Here is a 23940-nt window from a genome sequence, read left to right as displayed (position 1 = left end):
GGACTGCAGGTAGCCAACATGCACTCTCTTGGTAGGGCCTTGCCCACATTGAACTTTGCATTTGTTTAGTAAATTTAATTAATTTTGTATAGATTATAAATGTACTTAGCACAAAATTTAAAAAGTACAAAAGGTAGACAATAAAAAGAAAGTCTACTTTTTACACCTGGCTCCCAGCCACCCCATTGCCATCCCAGGAAGCAACCATAGTTACCAGTTTCTCTAGCTCCAGTATTTTTTAAAAATAACTTTTTATTATGTAAAATCTAAAATGTATATGGAAGAGGACAATATAAAGAACCTCCTGGTATCCATCATGTTGCTTCAACAGTTATCAAAAAACAACCAATTTTGTTTAGCTCTACTCCCACCCACTTTCTTGGATTATTTTGAAGTGGATTTCAGACATCATAACTAAAAGATAGTGCCTCTTTTAAAAAACATATAGCCATAATACCATTTTCTCACTAAAAAGCAAAAATAATTCCTTAATATCATTACATTTAAAAATTTTCAATGATTTATTTTCTTTTCTTTTACAGTTTGGTTGTTTGAATCAGGATCCAAACAAGCTCCACACATTGCATTTTGTTAAGTCTCGAGCCTCTGTTAATCTATAGCTCCCCTCACTTTTTTTCCACATTTATTTGTGGAAATAACTGGGTTGTTTATTCTGTAGAATTATTCCACATTCTTCTGATTCTGTTAGCAAATATACTCTGGTGACTGTTTTTTCTATACATTGGTATTTTGATCTAGACGCTTAATCGGTTGTAGGTTTAATTTTTAGGCAAAAATACTTTAGAGGTGGTATTCAGTTTTAATTTTACGGATAAGCCAGGTAAGTTCCTGGTTATTTTTCATTTGTTTGTTTTGTTTTGTTTACAACATAGTTTTTAAGTACACGGGCTCTATAGTCAGACTATCTGGGTTTGTATCCCAGCTCCACAACTTAGTAGCTGTATGACCTTGGGCAAGTCCTATCAAACTCACTGCATTTCTCCTTATTTGTAGATTGTGGATCATAGTAGCATGTAATTCATAGTACTGTTGTGAGGAATAACCAAATTCAATGTGTGTAGAGCATTTTGAACAGTGTCTGTCTTTGAGTAGGTATTCAGTGTACATTAACTATTATGGTACTATATTTTTATTTCTCCATTGTCTTGTATGGTATAGCCAGGGCTGCCGTATTGTTCTATGCCAGGGTTCACTGTTTATCTTGTAGGCTTTTGAATGATACTTTTTATGGTGCTGTACAATGAGTAGTCCGTGTGGCCATATGTAGCAGCCCATATAGTCATACAATACATGAACTTGTGTTTTTCAGCTCTTTTATGTTTTTCATAGCACTACTATTTTATAAACAGGATTTAGTGTCTATCTGGATTTCTTATTAGCAAACTCATATATCACATTGCCTTTTTGTTTCTGTACCCCTCTTCCTTGAAATATACATGTGTATGTGCCCATAGATACACACCACATGCATTTTCAAAGTCAAAGCTAAATAGTATTCCTCTTACAACCTTTCTTCCAACTGAGTGATGTGAAGATCATGTAATTTATGCTGGTTTCCACTTAACACATCTATGGAGAGTTGAGGCTATCAGCCAGCTACCAACAAAAAGGAAGTGAATTGATTAGCAGCATGCCTGGGGACTGTGTAGACATGCCCAACAACCTCATGTTGTTATATGATCTGTCCTTGGGATCTGGCCAAGGTTCTTGGTATTTTAATCAATATGAGATAGATATTTTCAGAATTAGGACCCAATGGGGTGGCCCATGATAATCTGGACATCATTTTTGTCAAGTTTGATAGTTTCTCTGTGAAAAAAAATAATATTGTATGTGTGTCTCCTCCTTAGATCTGACGCAGAAGGCATTCATGGAAAAGTATACCTTTCTATACTGCACTTGAGAGGCAGTAGGCCTGTGCACAGGGGAGAAGAGATTAGGTCATTAATAAAATGGTACACATATCCTTTCTAATTTAATAAGTCAATATAACTTCTACAGATGTGACACTAGGGAATTAAAGAATACAGAATCCCGATTTTTAAAGTTTTCTAATGCACAACTATTTCACTCATATACACACAGATACATACATGCCCAACTAGCCAAACAATATATAATTATAGTAATCCTTTACAAGATGTCAGTTCTAGTCTTAATCAAACCAACAGCAGGTTTAGCTCATGGAGTAGTTTAGATGGAATGTGCTTAGGAAGGTCTGACTTCAAAGAGCCTTTAGTCAGAGCTCAAGCAACTTTCTCAGCCTTCTCTGATGATTTCATTTTTCTCTTGGCTAATATATTTTATCCATCAATGTCAGGTTGGGCCAGAAATACGTGATTTTGAGATAGGAGTCATTGTTTTTTCAGGTTTTCAGAAAAATAATTACATTTATTATTGTGTATTATATATGGGGATAGAGATAGATACAGATTTGTTGATCTATATCTTCCAAGGTCCCCATATTGTTGAGTAGAGTTGGCAGATGGGCCACAAGCCCAACATGTCTTTACCCAGGCTTTTTCAGGTAAAGAAATGCAAGTTCATATTCTAAGATGCTCTTTATATATGTGTTGCCAAAGCAGACATATAAAATGCTCCTCATAAATCAACCCCTCGTATTTCCTTTCCTATGATTTAACTCATGTTTTTGTTGATACAGGCTCATTTAATATTACCTATAACCATTCATTGTATAAAAGATTGCTGTTATGTTTTGCTAATACAGTGTAAATTGGCAGAGTTGGTCCTGGCAAATGCAGAAGTCGCTGTAACATCTTGGCCCATCCTGCCTCATATTGTATCACTCTTCCCATATGCACTTCCTCATATTCATAGTACATATAGTATTCAAGAACTTTATGTACAGCAAAAATATTTTTACACATATTTACTTGTCCATCTAACTTCTTATTCAAAATACTATAACCAATAAATTTGTCACTGTGGTTTAATCACAACACAGAAACATACCACTGATACTATATGCCATGGTTTATAATAAGCACTTTGTAAATTTTTGCTTATTTAAACCTCATATCATGTTTATGAGTTAGGTTTTATTATTATTCTATTTTACAGATGAAGAAAGTAATGCACAAAATTTAAGTAAATTTCCAAAAGTAGACCCTGAATTTGAATTTAGATATTTTGACACTAGGCCAGGCACGGTGGCTCACACCTGTAATCCCAGCACTTTGGGAGGCTGAGGCGGGCGGATCACGAGGTCAGGAGATTGAGACCACCCTGGCTAACACAGTGAAACCCCGTCTCTACTAAAAATACAAAAAATTAGCCGGGTGTGGTGGTGGGCGCCTGTAGTCCCAGCTACTCAGGAGCTGAGGCAGGAGAATGGCGTGAACTTGGGAGGCGGAGCTTGCAGTGAGCCGAGATCACGCCACTGCATTCCAGCCTGGGTGACAGTGCAAGACTCCATCTCAAAAAAAAAAAAAAAAAAAGATATTTTGATACTAGTATCTGTGCTCTTAAACACTGCCATTTTTACTACTAAAATTGTGACTTGTTATACTTGCCTTTGTTTCTTTGTTATACACACACACACACACACACACACATATATATATATCTTGGCCCATAGAACCCAACATAGCACAGTCTAAGAGAACTTTCTGTGCTGATGGAAATGCTCCTTATATATTCTGTCCAATATTGAGAAGCACTAGGCACATGTGGCTATGAGCTTTTGAAATATGGCTAGTTAGAATAAGGAACTTTATATTTAATAATATTTAATTTAATTAAAATTTGAATTACCATGTGTAGCCAGTAGTGGCCCTATTGGACAGCACAGATTCCAGCACAACACGTAACTTAGGGATGACACTCAATACATATTTGTTAAAGGAAGGAATGACTCTCAGATTTATCTCTCCAGCTCAGATCTTTCCCTTGACCTTCAGACTTATGTATGTAATTTCTTATTTGACACCTTCACTGAATTTCTATTAGACATTTTCAAACCATCTATTAGACAGTTCCAAAGACATTTCCAAATAGTTCACGTCCAAAATGAACTATTGATCTTTCCCTCCAGGCCTACTCCATCCATAAGCTTCTCCATTTCAGTTTCTTCTACTCTCTCAGACTAAAAACTTTAGTCATGTATGATTTTTGACAGCTAATCTATCAACAAATTCTGTAGGCTCTTATTTCAAATTATATACATAATCTGACCACTTCTAGTCATCTCCAGCAGTTTTACTAAAATTTACGCCACAGCCATTTTTGTTCCATGTTATTGTAATAGACCTTTTATGTGTCTCTTTTCTCTGCTGTCCCAGTTACGCTCTTACTGTTGTCTACACAGCAGCTAGACTGTCCTTCTCTATTCAGGTCAAGTCAGAGCAGACCATTCCTCTGTTTAAAACTCACCAGTGGTTTCTCATTTCATTCAAAGTAAAAGCAAAAGTCCTTCCAATAGCCCCAAAGCCCTATATAATAGCCCCCGCTCCCCTGTCCAATACCCTATTCTCTCTCTTGGTCTCATCATTTTTAATACTCTCCCTTCTTTATTCCACTTTACTTTCACTGGCTTCCTTATTGTTTATTTTTTTAAGAAGGCAAGGTAAACAAATAGCTTAAGTATTTTTATTTGTTTGCAACTAAGCTTGTTAACACTATATAATGAAAATGTACAAAGAATAATGTTGCAGTTTTTGGTTAGATTTAAGTCAAAGACATTCGTTAATAAGGAATCTTCAAACGTGAATATTCCAGAAATTTCTCTAAGCCATCTGATCAGAACAACTGTCTCTGAGTATTACCTTACTTTGTAAGGTATTGGCATGCATTTGAATTAAACTCAGATTTTTTCAAAATAAGCCCTGATTAAAAAAACTATTCTATATTCGAACTAAAAGAATATAAATAGAACTTTTCCTTTCCAGAAACAATAAAGGAAGCAAGGCATTTTGTAAAATATGGTCCTGAGCAAGTCACAGTAAAAAAATAAATGTATACTTCTACCTGCTCAAAGCAGAGGCTACTTTCTGTTCGTCAGTCTTGGAAACAAGGTGAACAGCCTATATTCGACTTCGGGCAGGGGGTTGCCAAAACAGCTCAAGCAGTTGACCATGGACACCTCAAATGAATTTGGGACAACCTCACCAAAGGAGCCAAATTCTATTTTTAATAACTGATACAAAGGTGAAGTGGCTCCTCCCAAGTAGCAGTGCTGCCGGGGCCCTGGCCCTGGCCCTGGCCCAGCTCTGAGCTTACCTGTTACGCTCTCAAGCAAACCCTGATCCTTCTGCTCCAGGGCAGACCTTTTCCCTTTAGAGGTTCAGTGTCCAGGGAGCTCTATGATTGTGTGAATGAGGTGAGCGCCGACCCCATGTGAGTATTTTAAGGCTTGGAGTCAAAGTATTTTTCTAACACGCTTAGGCAGAGTCCATGTGTCAATGCCCCATCTCCAGTTTGTTCTAATTTCTCACCACACATTTGTAGATCTAGGACCACAGACCTTTGCTGTATTATCATAATCACAGCTAATGTCCATCCTAACTTATGATTCATATTCTGTGCCTGGAAACAGTCCCTGTATTTAACAGTAAAACCTACACATAAAAACAATCCACTGTTGCAACTTATATGGTCACAAAACGTAAATGATCTTCTGTAGAACAAGCAATTTTTTTTTTTGTTTTCTGTTTTTATTTATTTTTTTTGAGACAGAGTCTCACTCTGTCACCCAGGCTGGAGTACAATGGCGCGATCTTGGCTCACTGCAACCTCTGTCTCCCTGGTTCAAGTGATTCTCCTGCCTCAGCCTCCTGAGTAGCTGGGACTACAGGTGCCTGCCACCATTCCCAGCCAAGTTTTGTATTTTTAGTAGAGACAGGATTTCACCATATTGGCCAGGCTGGTCTCAAACTTCCGACCTCAGGTGATCCAAGCACGTCCGCCTCTCAAAGTGCTGGGATTACAAGCGTGAGCCACAGCACCCGGCCAAGCAAATGTTTTTAACCATAATTGTCATGAATCAAACACAGCCAGAATCCCCAAGATAAAAAAAAAATTGTACTATACAAATAATAGCTTGAAATATACATACACACACTCTCATACACACTTCTTACAGAGCTGTGCTTGGGGAAGCTCCATTTGTTGAGTGCCACTGAAGGCATATTTTGCTAAACTGCTTCTCCAAGTATTTTTGTTTGGAAAATCTATCACAGTAGGGCACAGCTGTTTACTGGATGAGCAGAAAAGGAAGATATGCTTGTGGCAATTAAAGTTTTAAGGTCTTTCAAGTTGTATAAAATGGACCTGCAGAAACGTTTAAGTGTTCTCAGGATGCAAAATTGAAGCTGAAATGTGTTGTCAAACCAGTTGCAAAAAGTGTACAGCAGGCATCTCTTGAGGTTAAACCTGGTACCCAGATACATAACAAAGCTTCAGGACACATGGCTTGTTGGCCTTGTGCCATACCGTTGCATAATCTGACCATGTGTGAATTTCACAAAAGATTCATTCATATTGTTCTGCTAGTTTGGTATTGAGGATTTGCTCATACTCCTCCTGAATCTTATCTTCATAGTCTAAGACATGCTCACGTATTATTCCAATTTGTCAGAGGGTAAATGTGGGCTGGTCCTTCTTCATCCATGAGGAACCTGGAGAGCTAGGTGCTATGAGTGCTGAGGAGTGAGGTTGACTTTCTGAAGCACAAGCTTCACTCTGATTAAGAACAATTTCTAAATGTCTCCACCTCTGATAACGACTGTATTCTAGTTTTATGTTCTGAAAAAATTTTCTCCGGAATTGTAAGGCGCCGCTTGCTGCCTGGTGGGGCGGGCTGCTGCAGAGTTGGCGGTAGGGTCTGCGTCTGAAGCGGCGGCGGCTTGGCGTCCGGGGGCCTGAGGCCGGGAGTGGGGCCGGGCAGAGGGGCGCAGCGCCGCTGCTTCGGGGAAGCAGGGACTCAGCAGCTTCGTACCGAAGTCCATGGGCCGCTTCAGCGTCGCCTGGTTCGCCAGGTCGCTGAGGGGCCAGGGACCGGGAGCAGACTCAGGGGTAAGCGCGGCCCAAGCTCCGGCTCCTCAGTGGGGCTCGCCAGCCAAGCCCTATTGTTTCTTTTTCTATTGAGATCCAAAGCCAATCCTTATTATTTGTAAATTCTGTACTGGTGAATTCTCCTGGCATTTAAATTTATTTGTCACCCCTGGTATATTTATACTTCCTTGTATATTTCTTCTGTTTTGATAAAGTTAGGTTATGGCTTGTCTACTTTGTTAATTTTTTCAAAAAATTGTGGTTTTGAGTTAACATTAGATATGTTTTTCTCTACCTCATTAATTTCTGCTCTTATGTTACTATTTTCCTTTCTTTTCGTTTGCTTTGTTTTCTTTCGACTTTTTAGCTAAGAATGTAATTCATTTTTTTATTTTTTATTGATGAACATGTTTAAATTAGTGAATTTTCCTCTAATCGCCTCATTAAATGTATCCCACAGATTTTGATATGTAGTGTTTTCATGATCATGTTTTAAAGACATTCTGTGATTTTAATTTGTATTTCTTTCTTTAAAGAATTATTTAAGAGAAAGCTTATAATTTTCCATGTGGAACGGACTTAAAAAGTGATTTCTAGCTTTATCGTAGTATTATTATTAGACAATGTTTATAACATGTCAACTTTATGGAACTTACTGATGTTTTCTTCGTAACCTAATATATGATCACTTTTTGTGAGTATTTCATGTGCAACTGAGAAGTATAGTCTCTATCACCAGGACATAAAATATGATATATATCTGTAAGATTGTTATTTAAGTCTTCTACATCTTTACTTATTGTTTATCCACTTGATTTGTTGCTTAATGAAAATGATATGTTAAAGTTTCTTATTTTTAGTATGCTTTTATATACCTCTCCTGTATTTTTGCTTTATAAAGGTGGTGTCTGTATTACTTGATGCACAGGTATTCATAATTGCCATATCTTTATTTGGAGAATGGCTTTTAGCATTTAAAGTGTTCTTTGTGGCTGGGCACAGTGGCTTATGCCTGTAATCCCAGCACTTTGGGAGGCCGAGGTGGGCGGATCACTTGAGGCCAGGAGTTCAAGAATAGCCTGGCCTACACGGTGAAACCCCGTCTCCACTAAAAATACAAAAATTAGTGGGGTGTGGTGGGCGCCTGTAGTCCCAGCTACTCAGGAGGCTGAGGCACGAGAATCGCTTGAACCTGGGAGGCGGAGGTTGCAGTGAGCTGAGATTGCACCACTGCACTCCAGCCTAGGCCACAGAGCAAAACGCCCTCCCAATAAATAAATAAATAAATAAATAAGTGTTCTTTGTTTAATTTAATGCTTTTTGGCTTGAAATCTATTTTATCTGATATTGATTCCATTTGCCTGGTAGACCTTTGACCATTCCTAAATTTTCCTCTTTTGCTTCACATTCCTTTAAACTCCCAGACTTCACAGGGTATCTCTCCCTTATTTTTTGCCATCTTCTCTCTTACAAATGATACCTTTCAAAGTCTGCCTTTTGAAGACTGCATAGAAAGCTCTTCCCCGAGGCTCGAATCTACCAGTTTGTCATTATTTTTATGCTTTGTGTAGACTTTGTCTTTCTGGTTGTGATTTCACATTAATCTTAGGCTACTAGCCCCTTCTTTTCTCATTAACACTCCTGTTTCAGCATTGTCTTTGCTCCTGGAAAGACTTGTAGATGGAATATGAGTGATATCTTGCTGGGATTTCTCTTTTTTTTCTACTTACAATTTAATATTTAAGTATTTTATTATATGGGTGTTTTCTTTCTTTTTGTTATGTGAAGGGCATGGCTTTATGTACTTTTATGTTGTTCTGGTGGCTCTATATTGTTTTGTGGAGGATATGTTTGGAAATTTTGATTTACATAGTCACCATTGTCTTAACATAATATTTTCCATATGGTTAAAAATACTTTGTAAATATTTTAATGGCTATATGATACTGTGATACAAAAAATATCAAATTTTTCCAATAATTTCCCTCTTTAGCATGTTAGTTTTTTCCTTTTATGTGATGACATATTTGTGCATAAGTTAATTCCACTACATACTTTGGGTAGATTTGCCAAAATATAATTTTCGCCTCAAGGTTATAAATGTTATTAATAATCTTGACATAGTTTGAATACAGGGAGAATCAATTGGCATATAGATTTATATTAAGCTGCTAACTAGGGTAGCCTCCATCCTTTTTTCAGTTAGCACCTTTCTCTTTTACATATATATCATGAGCCTGGCCTGAAATAGCTAGTAGGTACCAGTGTGGCTATTTCTGGTGTTTATAGCCAGCATCTCTGTTGAGTGATAGAACTTTGTGCCAATATTAGTTATTAAGTATTTGGAGATCTTCCACCTCCACAGATTATAACATTTGTTATTCTGTGGTTGGATTTTCTTTACTTAGGACACACACTTGTCTTATATTCAGCAATAACAAAAGAACAAATGGCCTTTCTTTCAGCTGTCCTTTAGTCTGGCATCCCTGGGTTTTATAATTGAAGAAGAGGGGTGATGTTTAAGAGCCTAAAATACAACTGGCAGGACCTTAACTTGGAGAAACTAATCAATCCTCACATTAGTCATTACTGCTTTCGTGGCTTATTTCAGAGCATGGTGGGCTTAATTCTGCCTATGCTTTCTGTTAGTCGCTTGTTTTTCCTCTCACTTGATGTGTTTTATTAACTGCAGTTAATCAAAGCTGGGCTTCCTATTCATGCAACTAGATTTTTCTCAGTAATATTATATTATCTACCATTTCCTGAATTAATTGAGACACTCTGACATGATCTGTGTACTTTAGGTGAGCCATTGTAACTTTCTATAGTTGTTTTGTTTGGTTTGCCTCTGAATGTAAAAATAGCATTGTGTTCTCATTTGAGAGTGGTGGTTAGAATCTTTACCAATATATTTTCTATGATTTTTTTTACTTTCAATCTTGTTATTCATCACATTACATGGTAGATGGCTTAGCAATATTTAGACAGTAATTCCACAAACCACCCTCATCCTAGAATCACCTTTGAGACATTATTATTTTTTTAAATGCAAACTGCCAGGCCTCATCATGGACCCAATGAATTAATCTCTTGCATTGGGATCCAGAGATCTGCATTTTAAACACCTGCCCAAGTGACTCTCATGCAATTTGGTACCTGACTGTAGACTTATTTTTGAGATGCAAAGTTTAATGCCTACCCTACCAAATCATGACCTCAGTGCAGCTCTTAAGTGGTCATCTCTGGGCTAGTTTTTAGAGCTTGTCACCCTTGCTGTATATACATGGCATGCTCCAGGGTGCATTTAAAGCTTTATTTTCTCCATATGTTTAGAAAGTCATTCCTTAACCCAATAACCTATTAAAATTCACTTATGTTTTATTTGTATTATTTAGTGGTTGTATTTTACATTTTATCTCCTCCGTGCACTTAAAATTGAATATGTTGTTTGGTTGTGAAATAGAGATCTAACTTATTTTTTTCCCAAATAGTTGTCTATGCTCCATTTTTTGAACAATTCTGCTTTTTTTCCACCAATTTAAAATGCTGCTTTTATTGTACATTAAGTTCTTACATTTATACGATGGTCTTATCCTGAGCTTTCATTTTTTCCACTGGCCTAACTATTCTTATACTATTATGACCATGCCACATAATCATTTTCCTTTTGAGTAGCACAAACCTTCCATAATTATTCTGTTTAAAAAATGTTTCACTCATTTTGCTAGTTTATTATTCCATGTAAACTTTAGAATTATTTTATCACATTCCAGAAAATTAGCTTGTTGGCATTTTGATTACAATTATACTAAATCTATTAATTAATTGGAATGAAGTTGACAACATGCAATATTTAGTCTTTCTATCCAGGATCACAAAATTTTGTTTTTCATTATGGAAGTCTTTTTGTGTGTGTAATACTTTTATTTATATTAATTATGAGACTTAATCACTCTCTCTCCTCTCTCTCCCACACACATACAGTGCAACTGTTTTTTCTATTACAATTTTGAAGTGTCTATTACTAATATATAGGATGCTTATGATTTTTATATCTTCATTCACTGACCAGGAATTTTAACAAGCTTTCTTGTTAATGTTAAAAACATTATCAATAGGTCTAAGCATGGTGGCTCATGCTTGTAATCCCAGCACTTTGTGAAGCCAATGCGAGAGAATCGCCTGAGCCCAGGAGTTCTAGACCAGCCTGGGCAACATAATGAGACCCCATCTCTACAAAAATAAAAAATACAAAAATTACTGGGCATGGTGGTGCGGGCCTATAGTCCTATCTACTCGGGAAGCAGAGGAAGGAGGGGCCCTTGAGCCCATGAGTTTGAGGCTGCAGTGAGCCATGACCACACCATTACACTGCAGCCTGAGTGACAGAGTGAGACCTTTTCTGGAAAAAAAAAAAAAAAGTATCAGTAATTTCTCTTGCATTTTTCAGTTAGACAGTTATATGATAGGTAAATAATGATTATTCTATCTTCTTTCCAATAGGTTTAACTTTTCTGTTTTTGTTTCTTTTTAAAATTACATTGAGAACCCAGTTCCTCACCACCTTTGCTGTTCATTAAACTTGGTGAAGAGTTTTTTAAAAAGTGTCAGGACTCACCTGAATCAGAGATTCTGGTTTACCTGACGTAGGGGGAACGTGGGTATTGTCACTTTTAAAAGCTTCTCAGATGTTTCTAGAAGCTGTGTTTGAGAATCATTGTTCTAGACACTCTGACCAAATGATAAGTAGTACTAGTGATAGCAGACATCCTTTTCTGGCTTCTGATCATAAGCTTCTAGTATTGCACCATTAATGGTGATATGAGCTGATTATTTGAGATTGACTCAGTGGCGTGTTGGAGGCAGCTGGTGCCTGCTCAAAAGGAGTAACCGTACACATATTTTCCCAACTTCACATTCATTGACATTATGTTGATCACTTCAAATCAGCCATGGTTGATTCACATGGAAATTGACAAATGCTAAAATCAGCACTCCCCACCTTCTCTGTCGACCTGTTCATTATTTACCAGCACATCACAATAGATCTTTATTAGCTTAAAGAAGTATTCTTTTAAAAAAAAAAAAAGAAAAAAAGAAGAAGTATTCTTTTATTATTAGGCTATGAATAATTTTTGTCCTTCATTATCATTTGTATTTCATTGCAGCCACATTTTAATCACATTGTCATCTTATATCAGCCAAGTTCTAAAACCTTGTGTTTCTCACTGTAAATGCTTTTTTCCAGAGGGATTCCTCTATTCTGATTCTTCAGAGAGTTTTCCTTCTATTAAACTACATTGACTTTTCCTAAACCTAATAACTCTTTTTATGGAGGAAACTTTTTTTCTTCTTCATCCTCCCTCCTCCTACCCTTCCTGTCCTCTGATACTCACCAGTCTACTCTCTATCTTCATGAGATCTACAGACCTAAGAACCTTTTTGGTTTGTTCTTTTGATTGGTTTATAGACAAGCAAGAGCCAAATTTGAGTTTGTAAGGTATCAGTGTGAGTTCTTGCATAAAAATTCCAGATACAAATGAGTAAAAAAGTTTAAAATTCTTCTAATAATCACTGCTGTGGTGAGCCACGGATTCAGAAGGTAGGGTGTTTGGGTGGAAAAGAGTGGTTCACAGTGACCAACCTAGAGGAAAAGATGGACTGCATGTTCTTCAGGCAATCCTCTATGAACACTGTCTTGTCACAAAGATGTATGTAAGAATTACAGACTATGGCCAGGCACAGTGGCTCATGCCTGTAATCCCAGCACTTTGGGAGGCCAAGGCTGGTGGATCACTTGACGTCAGGAGTTCAAGACCATTCTGGCCAATATGGTGAAACCCTGCCTCTACTAAAAAATACAAAAATTAGCCAGGTGTGGTGGCATGCACCTGTAATCCCAGCTACTCAGGAGGCTGAGGCACGAGAATTGCTTGAACCTGGTAGGCAGAGGTTGCAGTGAGCCGAGATTGCACCACTGAACTCCAGCCTGGGCAACAGAGTGAGACTCTGTCTCAAAAAAAAAAAATAATTGAATTGCAGACTATAAAGCTGGAATTGCCATTCTCTGAGAAGTAATTATAATGTACAAATCATCATCTAGTCAGATCAATGTAGACCAATATGCTATACAATCAAGCTGAAATTGGAGTTGACAGTGTCTTATGAATATTAGGGATCCTAAACAGACACATGGCTAAATTGGTGTTTACTTTCACTGAGAATGGAACAGGCCTTGGGCAGGGCCATGCTTTTTCTATACCCAGATTTTTGAGGGTTTTTATCCTGAAGGGATGTTGAATTTTATCAAATGCTTCTTCAGTATCAATTGAAATTATTGTATGGTTTTTGTCCTTCATTTTATTGATATGACATACTGTATTGATTTATTTTTGTATGTTGAACCATCCTTGCATCCCTGAGATAAATCCTACTGGTCATGATGAAGGATTTTTAAAATTTGTTGAATTTTAAAATATATATATATATATATATGTTGAATATATATATATATTTGTTGAATATATATATATATTTGTTGAATATATATATATATATATTTTGATCAGTGGTTATGGCCAATTGCTTTTTGTTTGTTTGTTTTTTTTGATGTGTTTTTGTCTGGTTTTGGTATCAGGGTAATATTGGCCTTGTAGAGTGAGTTTGGAAGTACTCCCTCCCCCCTCTATTTTTTCAGAATAGTTTGAATAGGTTTAGTATTAGCTCTTCTTTAAATGTTTGGTAGAATTCAGCAGTAAAGCTATTGGGTCCCAGGCTTTTCTTTGCTGTTAGACTAATTATTATGCCTTTGATCTTGTTCCTTGTTATTGGTCGGTTCAGGTTTTGGATTTATTCCTGGTTCAATCTTGGCAGGTTGTGTGTGTCTAGGAATTTATCAGTTTCTTCTAGTTTTCCAATGTATTGGTATATAGTTCCTCATAGTAGCCACTTTGAATTTCTTTGAACCCTTTGAATTTCTGCAGTATCAGTTGTAATGTCTCCTTTCTCATCTCTGATTTTATTTATTGGGATGGTCTCTCTTTTTATCTTAATCTGCCTAAAGGTTTGTCAATTTTATGTATCTTTTCAGAAAACCAACTTTTTGTTTTATTGATATTTTTGTATTATTATCATGTCAAATCCATTTTATTTCTGCTCTGATTTAATTATTTCTTCTACTAATTTTGGGTTTGGTTTGCTCTTGCTTTTCTAGTTCTTTAAGATGCATCATTAGGTTATTTATTTGAAATTTTTCTTTTTGATGTAGGCATTATAGCTATAACCGTCCATCTTAGTATTGCTTTTACTGTATCCCATTGGTTTTAGTATATTACATTTCCATTATCATTTGCTTCAAGAAAATGTTCAGTTTTCTTCTTAATTTTACCATTGGCCCACTGATCATTCAGGAGGATATTAATTTCCATGTGTTTGTATAGTTTCCAAAATTCCTCTTGTTATTGATTTCTAGCTTTTTTTTTCCATTGTGGTCAGAGAAGATACTTGATATTATTTCAGTTTTTTGGAATGTTTTAAGACTTGCTTTATGGGTGGGTGCAGTTGCTCACGCCTGTAATCCTAGCACTTTGGGAGGCTGAAGTGGGCAGATCGCTTGAGTCCAGGAGTTCAAGACCAGCCTGGGTAACATAGTGAAACCCTGTCTCTACTAAAAGTACAAAAAGTTATCCAGGTGTGGTGGCACACACTTGTATTTCCAGCTACTAGCAGGGGCTGAGATGGGAGGACTGCTTGAACCTACGAGGCCGAGACTGCAGTGAGCCACTGCATTCCAGCCTGGGTGGTGGAGTGAGACCTTGTCTCAAAAAAAAAAGACTTGTTTTGTGACCTAACATATGGTCTGTCCTTGAGAATGATCCATGTGCTGAGGTGAAGAATGTGTATTCTGTAGCCATTGGATGAAATGTTCTGTAAATATCTACTAGATCCATTGGTCCATAGTGCAGATTAAGTCCAATGCTTGTTTATTGATTTTCTGTCTGGGAGATCTGTTTAATGCTGAAAGTGGGGGTGTTGAAGTGTTTAGCTATTATTTTTTTTTTTATTATACTTTAGGTTTTAGGGTACATGTGCACAATGTGCAGGTTTGTTACATATGTATCCATGTGCCATGTTGATTTCCTGCACCCATTAACTCGTCATTTAGCATTAGGTATATCTCCTAATGCTGTCCCTCCCCCCTCCCCCAACCCCACAACAGTCCCTGGAGTGTGATGTTCCCCTTCCTGTGTCCATGAGTTCTCATTGTTCAATTCCCACCTATGAGTGAGAACATGCGGTGTTTGGTTTTTTGTCCTTGCGATAGTTTACTGAGAATGATGTTTTCCAGTTTCATCCATGTCCCTACAAAGGACATGAACTCATCATTTTTTATGGCTGTTTAGCTATTATTCTATTGAAATCTACCTCTCCTTTTAGCTCTAATAATACGTATATGTTTGGGTGCTCCAGCATTGGGTGTATTATATTTAAAATTGTTATTTCCTCTTGCTAAATTGACCCCTTTATCATTATGGGGTCATATGATCTTCTAAAGATTTAAAGTAGTGAAGGAAAAAAAAAACTTTTATTCTAGAATAGTATATCCAGTGGAAATGTCCTTCAAACATGAAAGAGAAATAAAGACTTTCCTGACAAACAAAAGCTGAGGGATTTCATCAATACGAGATCCGTCCTACAAGACAGATGATCTTCTTTGTCTCTTGCAGTTTTCGTCTTGAAATCTAATTTTCTAATATAGGTATAGCTACTCTGTTCTTTTTTGGTTTCCACTGGCATGGAGTATCTTTTTTCTACCCTTTTATTTTCAGTCTATGTGTGTCTTTACAGGATAAATGTGTTTTTTGTAGGCTAGAGTCATTTGATCTAATTTTTTTTTATCCATTCAGCTACTGTATGTCTTTTGATTGGAGAGTTTTGTCCGTTTATATTCAATGTTATTATTGATAAGTAATGATTTACCCCGTCCCATTTTATTATTTGTTTTCTGATTGTTTTGTGGTCTTGTCTTCCTTCTTTTCTTCCTGTCTTTTTAGTGAAGTAGATTTTCTCTAGTGGTATGATTTTAATTCATTCCTTTTTGTTTTTTGTGTATCCATTGTATCTTTTTTGATTTGAGGTTATTAAGAGGTTTGCACATGCTCTGTTATAACTCATTATTGTAAACTGATGACAACTTATACTGATAGCATAAACAAAGAAACAAGGAAAAATAAAACTAATAAAAACTTTACACCATAATTTTTTCTGCCCACTTTTCAGTTTTTTGTTGTTTCCATTTATGTCTTGTTGTACTCTCTATGTCTTTAAAAGTTGTTGGAGTTGTTATTTTTGATTGATTCATTGTTTAGTCTTTCTACTTAAGAGTAGTTTACACATTACAGTTACGGTGTTATAATATTCTGTGTTTTTCTGTGTACTTACTATTACCAGTGAGTTTTATATCTTCAGATGATTTCTGAGTGCTCCTTACTGTTCTTCTCTTTCTGAATGAAGTACTCTCTTTAGCGTCTCTTGTAAGACAGATCTGCTATTGATGAAATCTCTCAGCTTTTGTTTGTCTGGGAAAGTCTTTATTTTTCCTTCATGTTTGAAGGACATTTTCACCAGATATACTATTCTAGGGTAAGAGTTTTTCTTCTTCAGCATTTTATGTCATGCCACTCTCTCTTGGCCTGTAAGGTTTCCACTGAAAAGTCTGCTATCAGACATATTCGAGCTCCTTTTTATGTTACTTGTCTCTTTTCCCCTTGCTGCTTTTAGGATCCTTTTTTATCCTTGATCTTGAGGAATCTGATTATTAAATGCCTTTAGATATTCTTGTTTGGGTTAAATGTCTCTGGTGTTCTATAACCTTCTTGTACTTCAAAGTTGATATCGCTGATAGTATCCCACTGAATAAGCTTGCTACCCCTGTCTCTTTCTCTACCTCCTCTTTAAGGCCAATAACTCTTATATTTGCCCTTTTGAGACTATTTTATAGATCCTGTAGGCATGCTTCGTTGTTTTTCATTCTTTTCTCTTTTGTCTCCTCTAAATGTGTATTTTCGAATAGCCTGTCTTCAAGCTCATCAATTCTTCTGCTTGATCAATTATGTTGTTATAAGACTCTGATGCGTTCTTCTGCATGTCACTTGCATTTTTCAACTCCAGAATTTCTGCTTGAGTTTTAAAATTATTTCAATGTCTTTGTTAAATGTATGTGATAGAATTCTGAATTCCTTTTCTATATTATATTGAATTTCTTTGAGTTTTCTCAAAATAGCTATTTTGATTTCTCTGTCTTATATGTCACATACCTCTGTTTCTCCAAGATTAGTCTCTGATGCCTTATTTAGTTCATTTTGGGAGGTCATATTTTCTTGAACGGTCCTGATGCTTGTGAATGTTCATCTGTTTCTGGGCATCTAAGAGTTAAGTAGTGTAGTCTTTTTAGTCTGGGCTTGTTTGTAGTTGTCCTTCTTGGGAAGGCTTTCCAGATACTTGAAAGGGCTTGAGTGTTTTGATCCAAGCCATGTCTGCATTAGAGAGCATCCCATACCCAGTAATTCTGTGGTTCTTGCAGATTTGTAGTGGTACCACCTTGATGGTGTTGAATAAGATCTGGAAGACTTCTCTGGATTACTAGGCAAAGACTCTTGTTTTCTTTCCTTACTTTCTCCTTTTACTTTTTAAGTCCACTTTTACTTTTCCCTCTACTTTTCTGAAGCAGAAGGAGTCTCTCCCCACAGCTACCACAGCTGGGAATGTGTTGAGTCATACCTGAAGCCCACAAAGTTTTGTCTAAGGCCCAATGAGTGCTATCTGGGTTTTGCTTCTGGTTATTTAGGGTCCAAAGGTTCTTTAGTCAGCATGTGATGGGTTCTGCCAGGACTGGGTTCTTCCATTCAAGGCAGTTGGTTCCCTTCTGGCCCCAGGAGTGTGTAGAAATGTCTGGGAGCTAGGGTCTGGAAAAGGAGCCTTAGTACTCTGATGAGTGCTCTAGGCTACGGTGGCTGAGCTAGTATACAAGATGCAAGACAAAGTCCTCCTTACTCTTGCCCCCTCTTTTCCTCAAGCAGAAGGAAGGGGTCTCTTTTGGAGCCTTGAGGTGTGCTGTATGGGATGGTGCAAGGACTCCATAGCCACCATGGCTGGTGTCTCAGTAGGTTGCATGCCTCCCAAGTTCACTGGCTCTGAGCCCAGTTCAACACTAGGACTAATATAAGAGTTGCAGTCCTTGTGGCTTAGAGTGCCCTTCAAGTTTATTTAGGGATGCAGAGCACTTTAGCCTGCAGTGTCATGGCTTAGAACTGGGATGTGTGATTCCCCTCTAGCTAGGGCTGGTTTAAATATTCCCTGTGTGGGTTGTCCTTAGCTGAGTTCAGCCCGAGTTTGCTTTCCTCCATGTGACAGGGTAGCACGGAGTTCAATGCAGTGTCTCACAATTGCTGCACTCTCTTTCTCAAGTACACATATTCCAGTATCTCTGTTTTTGGAGAAATTTTTGCTCATATTTTCTTACCCATTTTTTACTTGGGTTATTTGTTTTCTTGTTATTTAGTTGTTGGAGTTACTTCTATATTTTGGATATCAGCCCCTTATCAGATTTATGGTTTGCCAATGTTTTTACCCAATCCGTGGGTTGTCCCCTCACTGTGTTAATTGTTTCCATTTCTTTGCAGAAGCTTTTTAGTTTGGTGCAATTCCATTTGTCTATGTTAGCATTCGTTGCTTGTGTCTTTAGAGTCTGATCCAAGAAATCATTGCCCAGACAAATGTCATGGAGCTTTTCACCTATGTTTTCTTCCAGTAGCTTTATAGTTTCTGGTCTTACCTTTAAGTCTTTATTCATTTTGTGTTGATTTTTGTATACAGTGTAAGATAGGGTCCATTTTCCTTCCGTATGAGGATATCCAGTTTTTCCAACACCATTTACTGAATAGAGTATCCTTTCCCCGTTGAGTGTTCTTGACACCTTTGTCAAAAAATCAATTAACTCTAAGTACTTGGGTTTATGTCTGGACTTTCTATTCTGTACTATTCGTTGATTGGTCTGTTTTTATGCCAGTACCATGCTGTTTATATGTGATTATAATAACTTCATAATATATTTTGAAGTCAGAGAATGTGATACCTTCATGTTTGTTCCTTTTGCTAAAGATTGCTTTGACTATTCAGGGTCTTTTGTCATTTCATATGAATTTTATGATTATCTTCTATTTATGTGATAAATGACATTGGAATTTTGATAGGAATTGCATTGAACCCAGAGAACGCTTTGGGAAGTATGGACATTTTAAGAAGATTAGTTCTTCTAATCCATGAACATGGACTATTTTTTCATTTATTTGTGTCTTCAGTTTGTTTTATCAGTGTTTTATAGTTTTTAGTGTAGCAGTTATTCACTTCCTTGACTAAATTTATTCCTAAGTTTTTTCTTTATTTAATACTATTGTAAATGGGATTGTTTTTGAAATTTTTTTCAAATAGTTCATTGTTAGTATGTAGAAATGCGACTGACAGAGGCTAAACATTACTCTGATGTTCTTGTTTTTGCCTCCTCTGTTATTTTTGGTTTGGCCTAAAGACTTAAATATCACTGAGAAGCACAGTTCTTTTAGTCATATTTCCATGGTTACATATGAGCCCAATTGATACGGTGGTAAGGTGTCATGGGTGGGGAAGTCTTCTATAAGATTATGTCTCTGTCTTTTAGTGAGCTGTGCCCCTGGCCTGTGACTTAATTAAGTTCTTCTCAGGATTTTTTTCCCCCCTCTTGGGAGAGACCGGAAGGCAAATTGGGTCTGGAATTTGGTATTTCCCTCACCTCATTCACTTAGGTTCTGATAAAACTGCAGGAGGTTTTGATCTGGTAAAAATAGTTACTCTTGAGGGAAGACCTTGTTAAGAAGAAGAGAAGGGTCTGTGAATATTTTTAAATGACTACTTATCTTTCCCCCCTGCTGGAAGCATGAGGGGATTTTTCACCATCAAAACTTGATAGGACTCCTGTAGGTAAAACTCACAAAAGTTTGGGAGCCCCTTTTGGACTGGGCCCCTTTGGAGTTTTTGCCTCTCAAATCCGAGCATATTAAGCCTCCAGCAATTTGTAAATTACAGATTAGGTTATCCTATCCCAGTGCTGGTTCCCAAGGAGTTTTCTACTCCTGGACTTCTGTTACTGTAAGATTTGGTTCTCTCTATCTGTCTCCTCACTTCTGGTGGCAGCCATTTACCCTATGACCCCAGTTATCTGATGAATCTAAGAAGAGTTGATTTTGTTTGTTCAGTTTTTTCTTGTTGTGTGAATTGGATAGATTACTTTCTTATTCCTTATATGGTAGACCAGAATGCAGTCATGTTTTTGAAATATCAAAGATTTGCTTCTTCTAAAGTTTTGATCTCTTAAAAACTGCTTAGGGTAATATACTTTGTTTTTCTTTTAAAAGAGGGAAAATGTAAGATTTTTTTGATGATTAACTTTTCCTTTTTGTTTACTTTTCTCAAATAGATCCTAAATGCCCAGGAGATGTTGATTTTCATAATAGTGACTGGGACATTAAGACAATCACCAGCTCCTTGAAATTCTACCTCAGGTATGCCTGATTTGAATTGGGAGTTTGCTTTACATAGCTGGTGAAATTTCTCTGGGTGTTGAGCGGAGTTAATGTGGTCTCAGTTCCAGGAGTTTGGATAGAATTGCTTAAGAAAAAACATGTGAAGAGGATTTCTGGCCAAGAATGTGCAAAGACTGTTTTTTAAATCTGAGAGTTTAAGCAAAAGAAGCATAAAAATAATAGAATTGTTATTGAAAAAAGGCTAAAAAGATTATGTTCAAAAAACATGCACTTGAAATAATTGAATTTGTTTTGCTCTTCACAGATAGAGTGGTGTTATGATGGATTCACTAGTAGAATCAGGAGCTGGGACTATTCAGGGTGGCTAACATATTTTAGAGGATAATAACCATTTTGAAATGTCAAATTGCATTTGGGCAAAAATGGTGTCTAGGTGTGATGTGCTACGTATCATGTCTTAATCCAGGTAACGGAAATAAAAACCAAGAAAATACAACTGTAATAATGTTGGAGCTAAATGAACTGTCAGCAGTATGGAAAAAAGTTAGCTCACCAACAAAATTTGGGAATGTGCAATATTGATGAATATATTGTTCAGTTTATTGGCATAAATTTATATTATGCAAAAGGTGCTTGAGACATATATATTTTTTAAACACATTGATTTCTTACCATTCTTTATGTCTCATAGTATGTATCATACTTTATGTGCAAAAGCCTCTTCTTTTCAATGATTGTGTTCTTGAGCCATTAAGATTGATACGTAAGCTCTGGGAAATCTCATTAATCTAAAATAGAGTGGGTTTCAGATATTACTGTTAAATATTTTGCTACCGTAGCATCATCTTAGAGCTTTCCATAAACTTGAATGTTCTTTCCAGGAATATTTCTCCTGCATCTGCTGATAAAGAAAAGAACTGTTATTGGAGGGTTTATTCTGTACTAGGCTGCGGCTAGTTGTTTACATTGATAGTGTGTCATTGTTTTTTTCTCCCATTAACCAAGTGTACTAGGTGGTACTTGACTCGTTTTGCAGATGAGGAAACCAAGGTGCACCACTTTCTCCATTAAGTAATAGCCATGGTCCCAGCTTGTATTTTTTAAATCTCGGTGTCTCTGACTTATAAGGCCCCTGGTACTGGGGCATCTTCTTCTCCTGCCCCCTACTCCCAGGAGCTTTGGCCTTCTTTGGATGGCTTGGTAATTTAGTAAAGACAGAGAGCAATCTGTTACGAATACTTTAAGAAGACTTGTTGTGATGAGAATAGTGGGAATAAGTGATTCTGTATCTCTAGCTTCCTTCAAAGGAGTCTCAACATTTTCTTAGATTTGTAAGGCCTTCCCCACATTGCATTATTCCCAGCTCGTCCTATAATAGGCAGGGTGGCCCTTTTCAAAGATGAGAGGGTCAAGCCTGAAAGTGTGAGTGGGCAGCACCCCCAGTAAGTGATATTTGTTCTTGAGACTCTCATCCATGGTTCTGTAATATACACCAGCCAGTAAATACCCTTTAGAGTTCTCAAAGATAGCTGTGTTCCAGGACAGGTCTCCACGCTCTGTTCTAGGTAACTAAATCACCCCTTATCTCTAACCTTTCCAGAGAAGTCCTCTAAAAATCATCCCTTCTCTCTCCCCTATTTTTATCCTCTCTCATTCAACTGGCTCTTTTTCCCAGCATGTAATTATGCTCCAGCCACATACATCTTTAAATCAGTAAATGATTCAGTAAAAATATCCTGACTGCTTATTCTATGCCAAGTGTGATGTTAGGCACTAGGCAAACAGTTGTGTATAGATATGGTCTCTGACCTTAAAGAACTTATAGCCTAGTAAAGGGGACAGTCAGAAGACAAATCATCATACAAATGTAATAAACTCTCATACGTTCTCTGAAGGAAAGGTATAACATGCTATGAAGACATTTAATAGGAAGACGTCACCCATTTTGGTTTAAACTGAGGTTTGAACTGTAAGTTGGAATCAACTAAGTAGGAGTTGGTTTCCAGACAGAGGGAAATGAATATGCAAAGACTTGAGGCAGGAGGGAGGAAGGCCCCTTCAAGAAACTATATGAATCAGCATAGGAGGAGTATTGAGTGTAGAGAGGGAGGGAGAGGTATGTAAGGGCCATATCATTCAGGGCTTTAAAGGATGTTTTAAAAATTAGGGTCTAAATTTATCTTAAAAGTAATGGGACTATACTGAAAGATTTTAAACAAGAGGTGCATATTGAGATTTGTATTTTGAAATAAAAAAGGATGGAGATTAGATTACAGTGATATAAAATGGGCAGAGGTGTGGAAATCAGTTAGCAGGCTATGGCTGTCGTCCAGGCAAGAGATGATGCTCATGCTTGGACTAGGGAGTAGCAGTAGATATTCCTATAAGTAAGCATATTCAAGAGATTTGGGAAGTAAAATTCATGAATTGGATATGAGGATTAGGAATAGGGAGACAAAAAGGTGGCTTCCATGTTTCTGGCCCATACAACCAAATGATGGTCATGCATTTACTGATTTGAGAAACACAAGAAGACTAAGTTTGAGGGAGGCAATAAGTTGGAATTTGGATATGTCAAATTTGGGTAGCTTTGAAGAAATCAGGGCACAATATTAAGCAGGCAATTGAATACACAGGTCTGAAACTCAGTGATGAGTTCGGGGCTTGAACTAAAAAATTGGTGATCATTGACCATATAGATGATAGTTACAGCCAGGAACTTAAACAAGATTGCCTAATGAGATACTTTACCCCTTCTCGGTGAGGACTGAACTCTGATTTTTCATCTTGCCCAAATTCCTTTCTAAAGGGTCTGGGGAGTCATACCCTCCAAGCCATAAATTCTCATCAGATGGGTTTTATTTAATCTTGTGTATCATGACTTACTTTCCAATCTGACTCTGGCATAACAAGGGAAAAAATGAAAATGTTTTACCCCAAAATATATTTTCTTGCCATACCTTGAAATTGCCCTGCAAAGTCTCTTGTGGGAAAAATCCACATTCTATAGAGAATCCCCTTCCCCCATTGTTTTCCTTCATTTCTTTCCAGATCCAGGAGATAATCAACTAAGGGCCAGGTGCCGTTTTAGGTCTAATAAGAAACATTTTACAACCTGCTCTCTCTAAAGTCTGGTATCTGAGAGATTCCTCCACACAATAAAACTTGGTCTCCACAATCCTTTATCTTAACCTGAACATTCCTTTCCATTGATCCCAGGTCGTCAGATAAACTCAACCAATTGTCAACCAGAAAATGTTTAAATTTACCTATAGCCTGGAAGCCCCCACTTTGAGTTGTCCTGCCTTTCTGAACCAAACTAATGTATTTC

The 23940-nt window shown here is 37.1% G+C and overlaps 1 protein-coding gene and 1 pseudogene across 2 annotated transcripts in view; one reads left to right on the top strand and one right to left on the bottom strand.

The window, feature by feature from the left end:
* The window catches only part of OPHN1 (oligophrenin 1), a 392827-nt gene that overhangs the window by 290599 nt on the left and 78288 nt on the right, over positions 1–23940 (top strand). For both annotated transcript variants that reach the window (XM_032757108.2, XM_032757106.2), the window contains exon 16: positions 20543–20627. In XM_032757108.2, coding sequence (XP_032612999.1) covers positions 20543–20627 — 85 coding nt within the window. The remainder of the gene's footprint in view (positions 1–20542; positions 20628–23940) is intronic.
* LOC116812213 (akirin-1-like) lies at positions 6438–10752 on the bottom strand (annotated as a pseudogene).

The sequence above is a fragment of the Hylobates moloch genome, unplaced genomic scaffold, assembly GCF_009828535.3.
Source record: "Hylobates moloch isolate HMO894 unplaced genomic scaffold, HMol_V3 SCAFFOLD_7, whole genome shotgun sequence".
NCBI classification, from domain to species: Eukaryota; Metazoa; Chordata; class Mammalia; order Primates; family Hylobatidae; genus Hylobates; species Hylobates moloch.
Note: the sequence above shows the minus strand (reverse complement) of the source record. Positions and strands in the feature narration are given on the sequence as shown.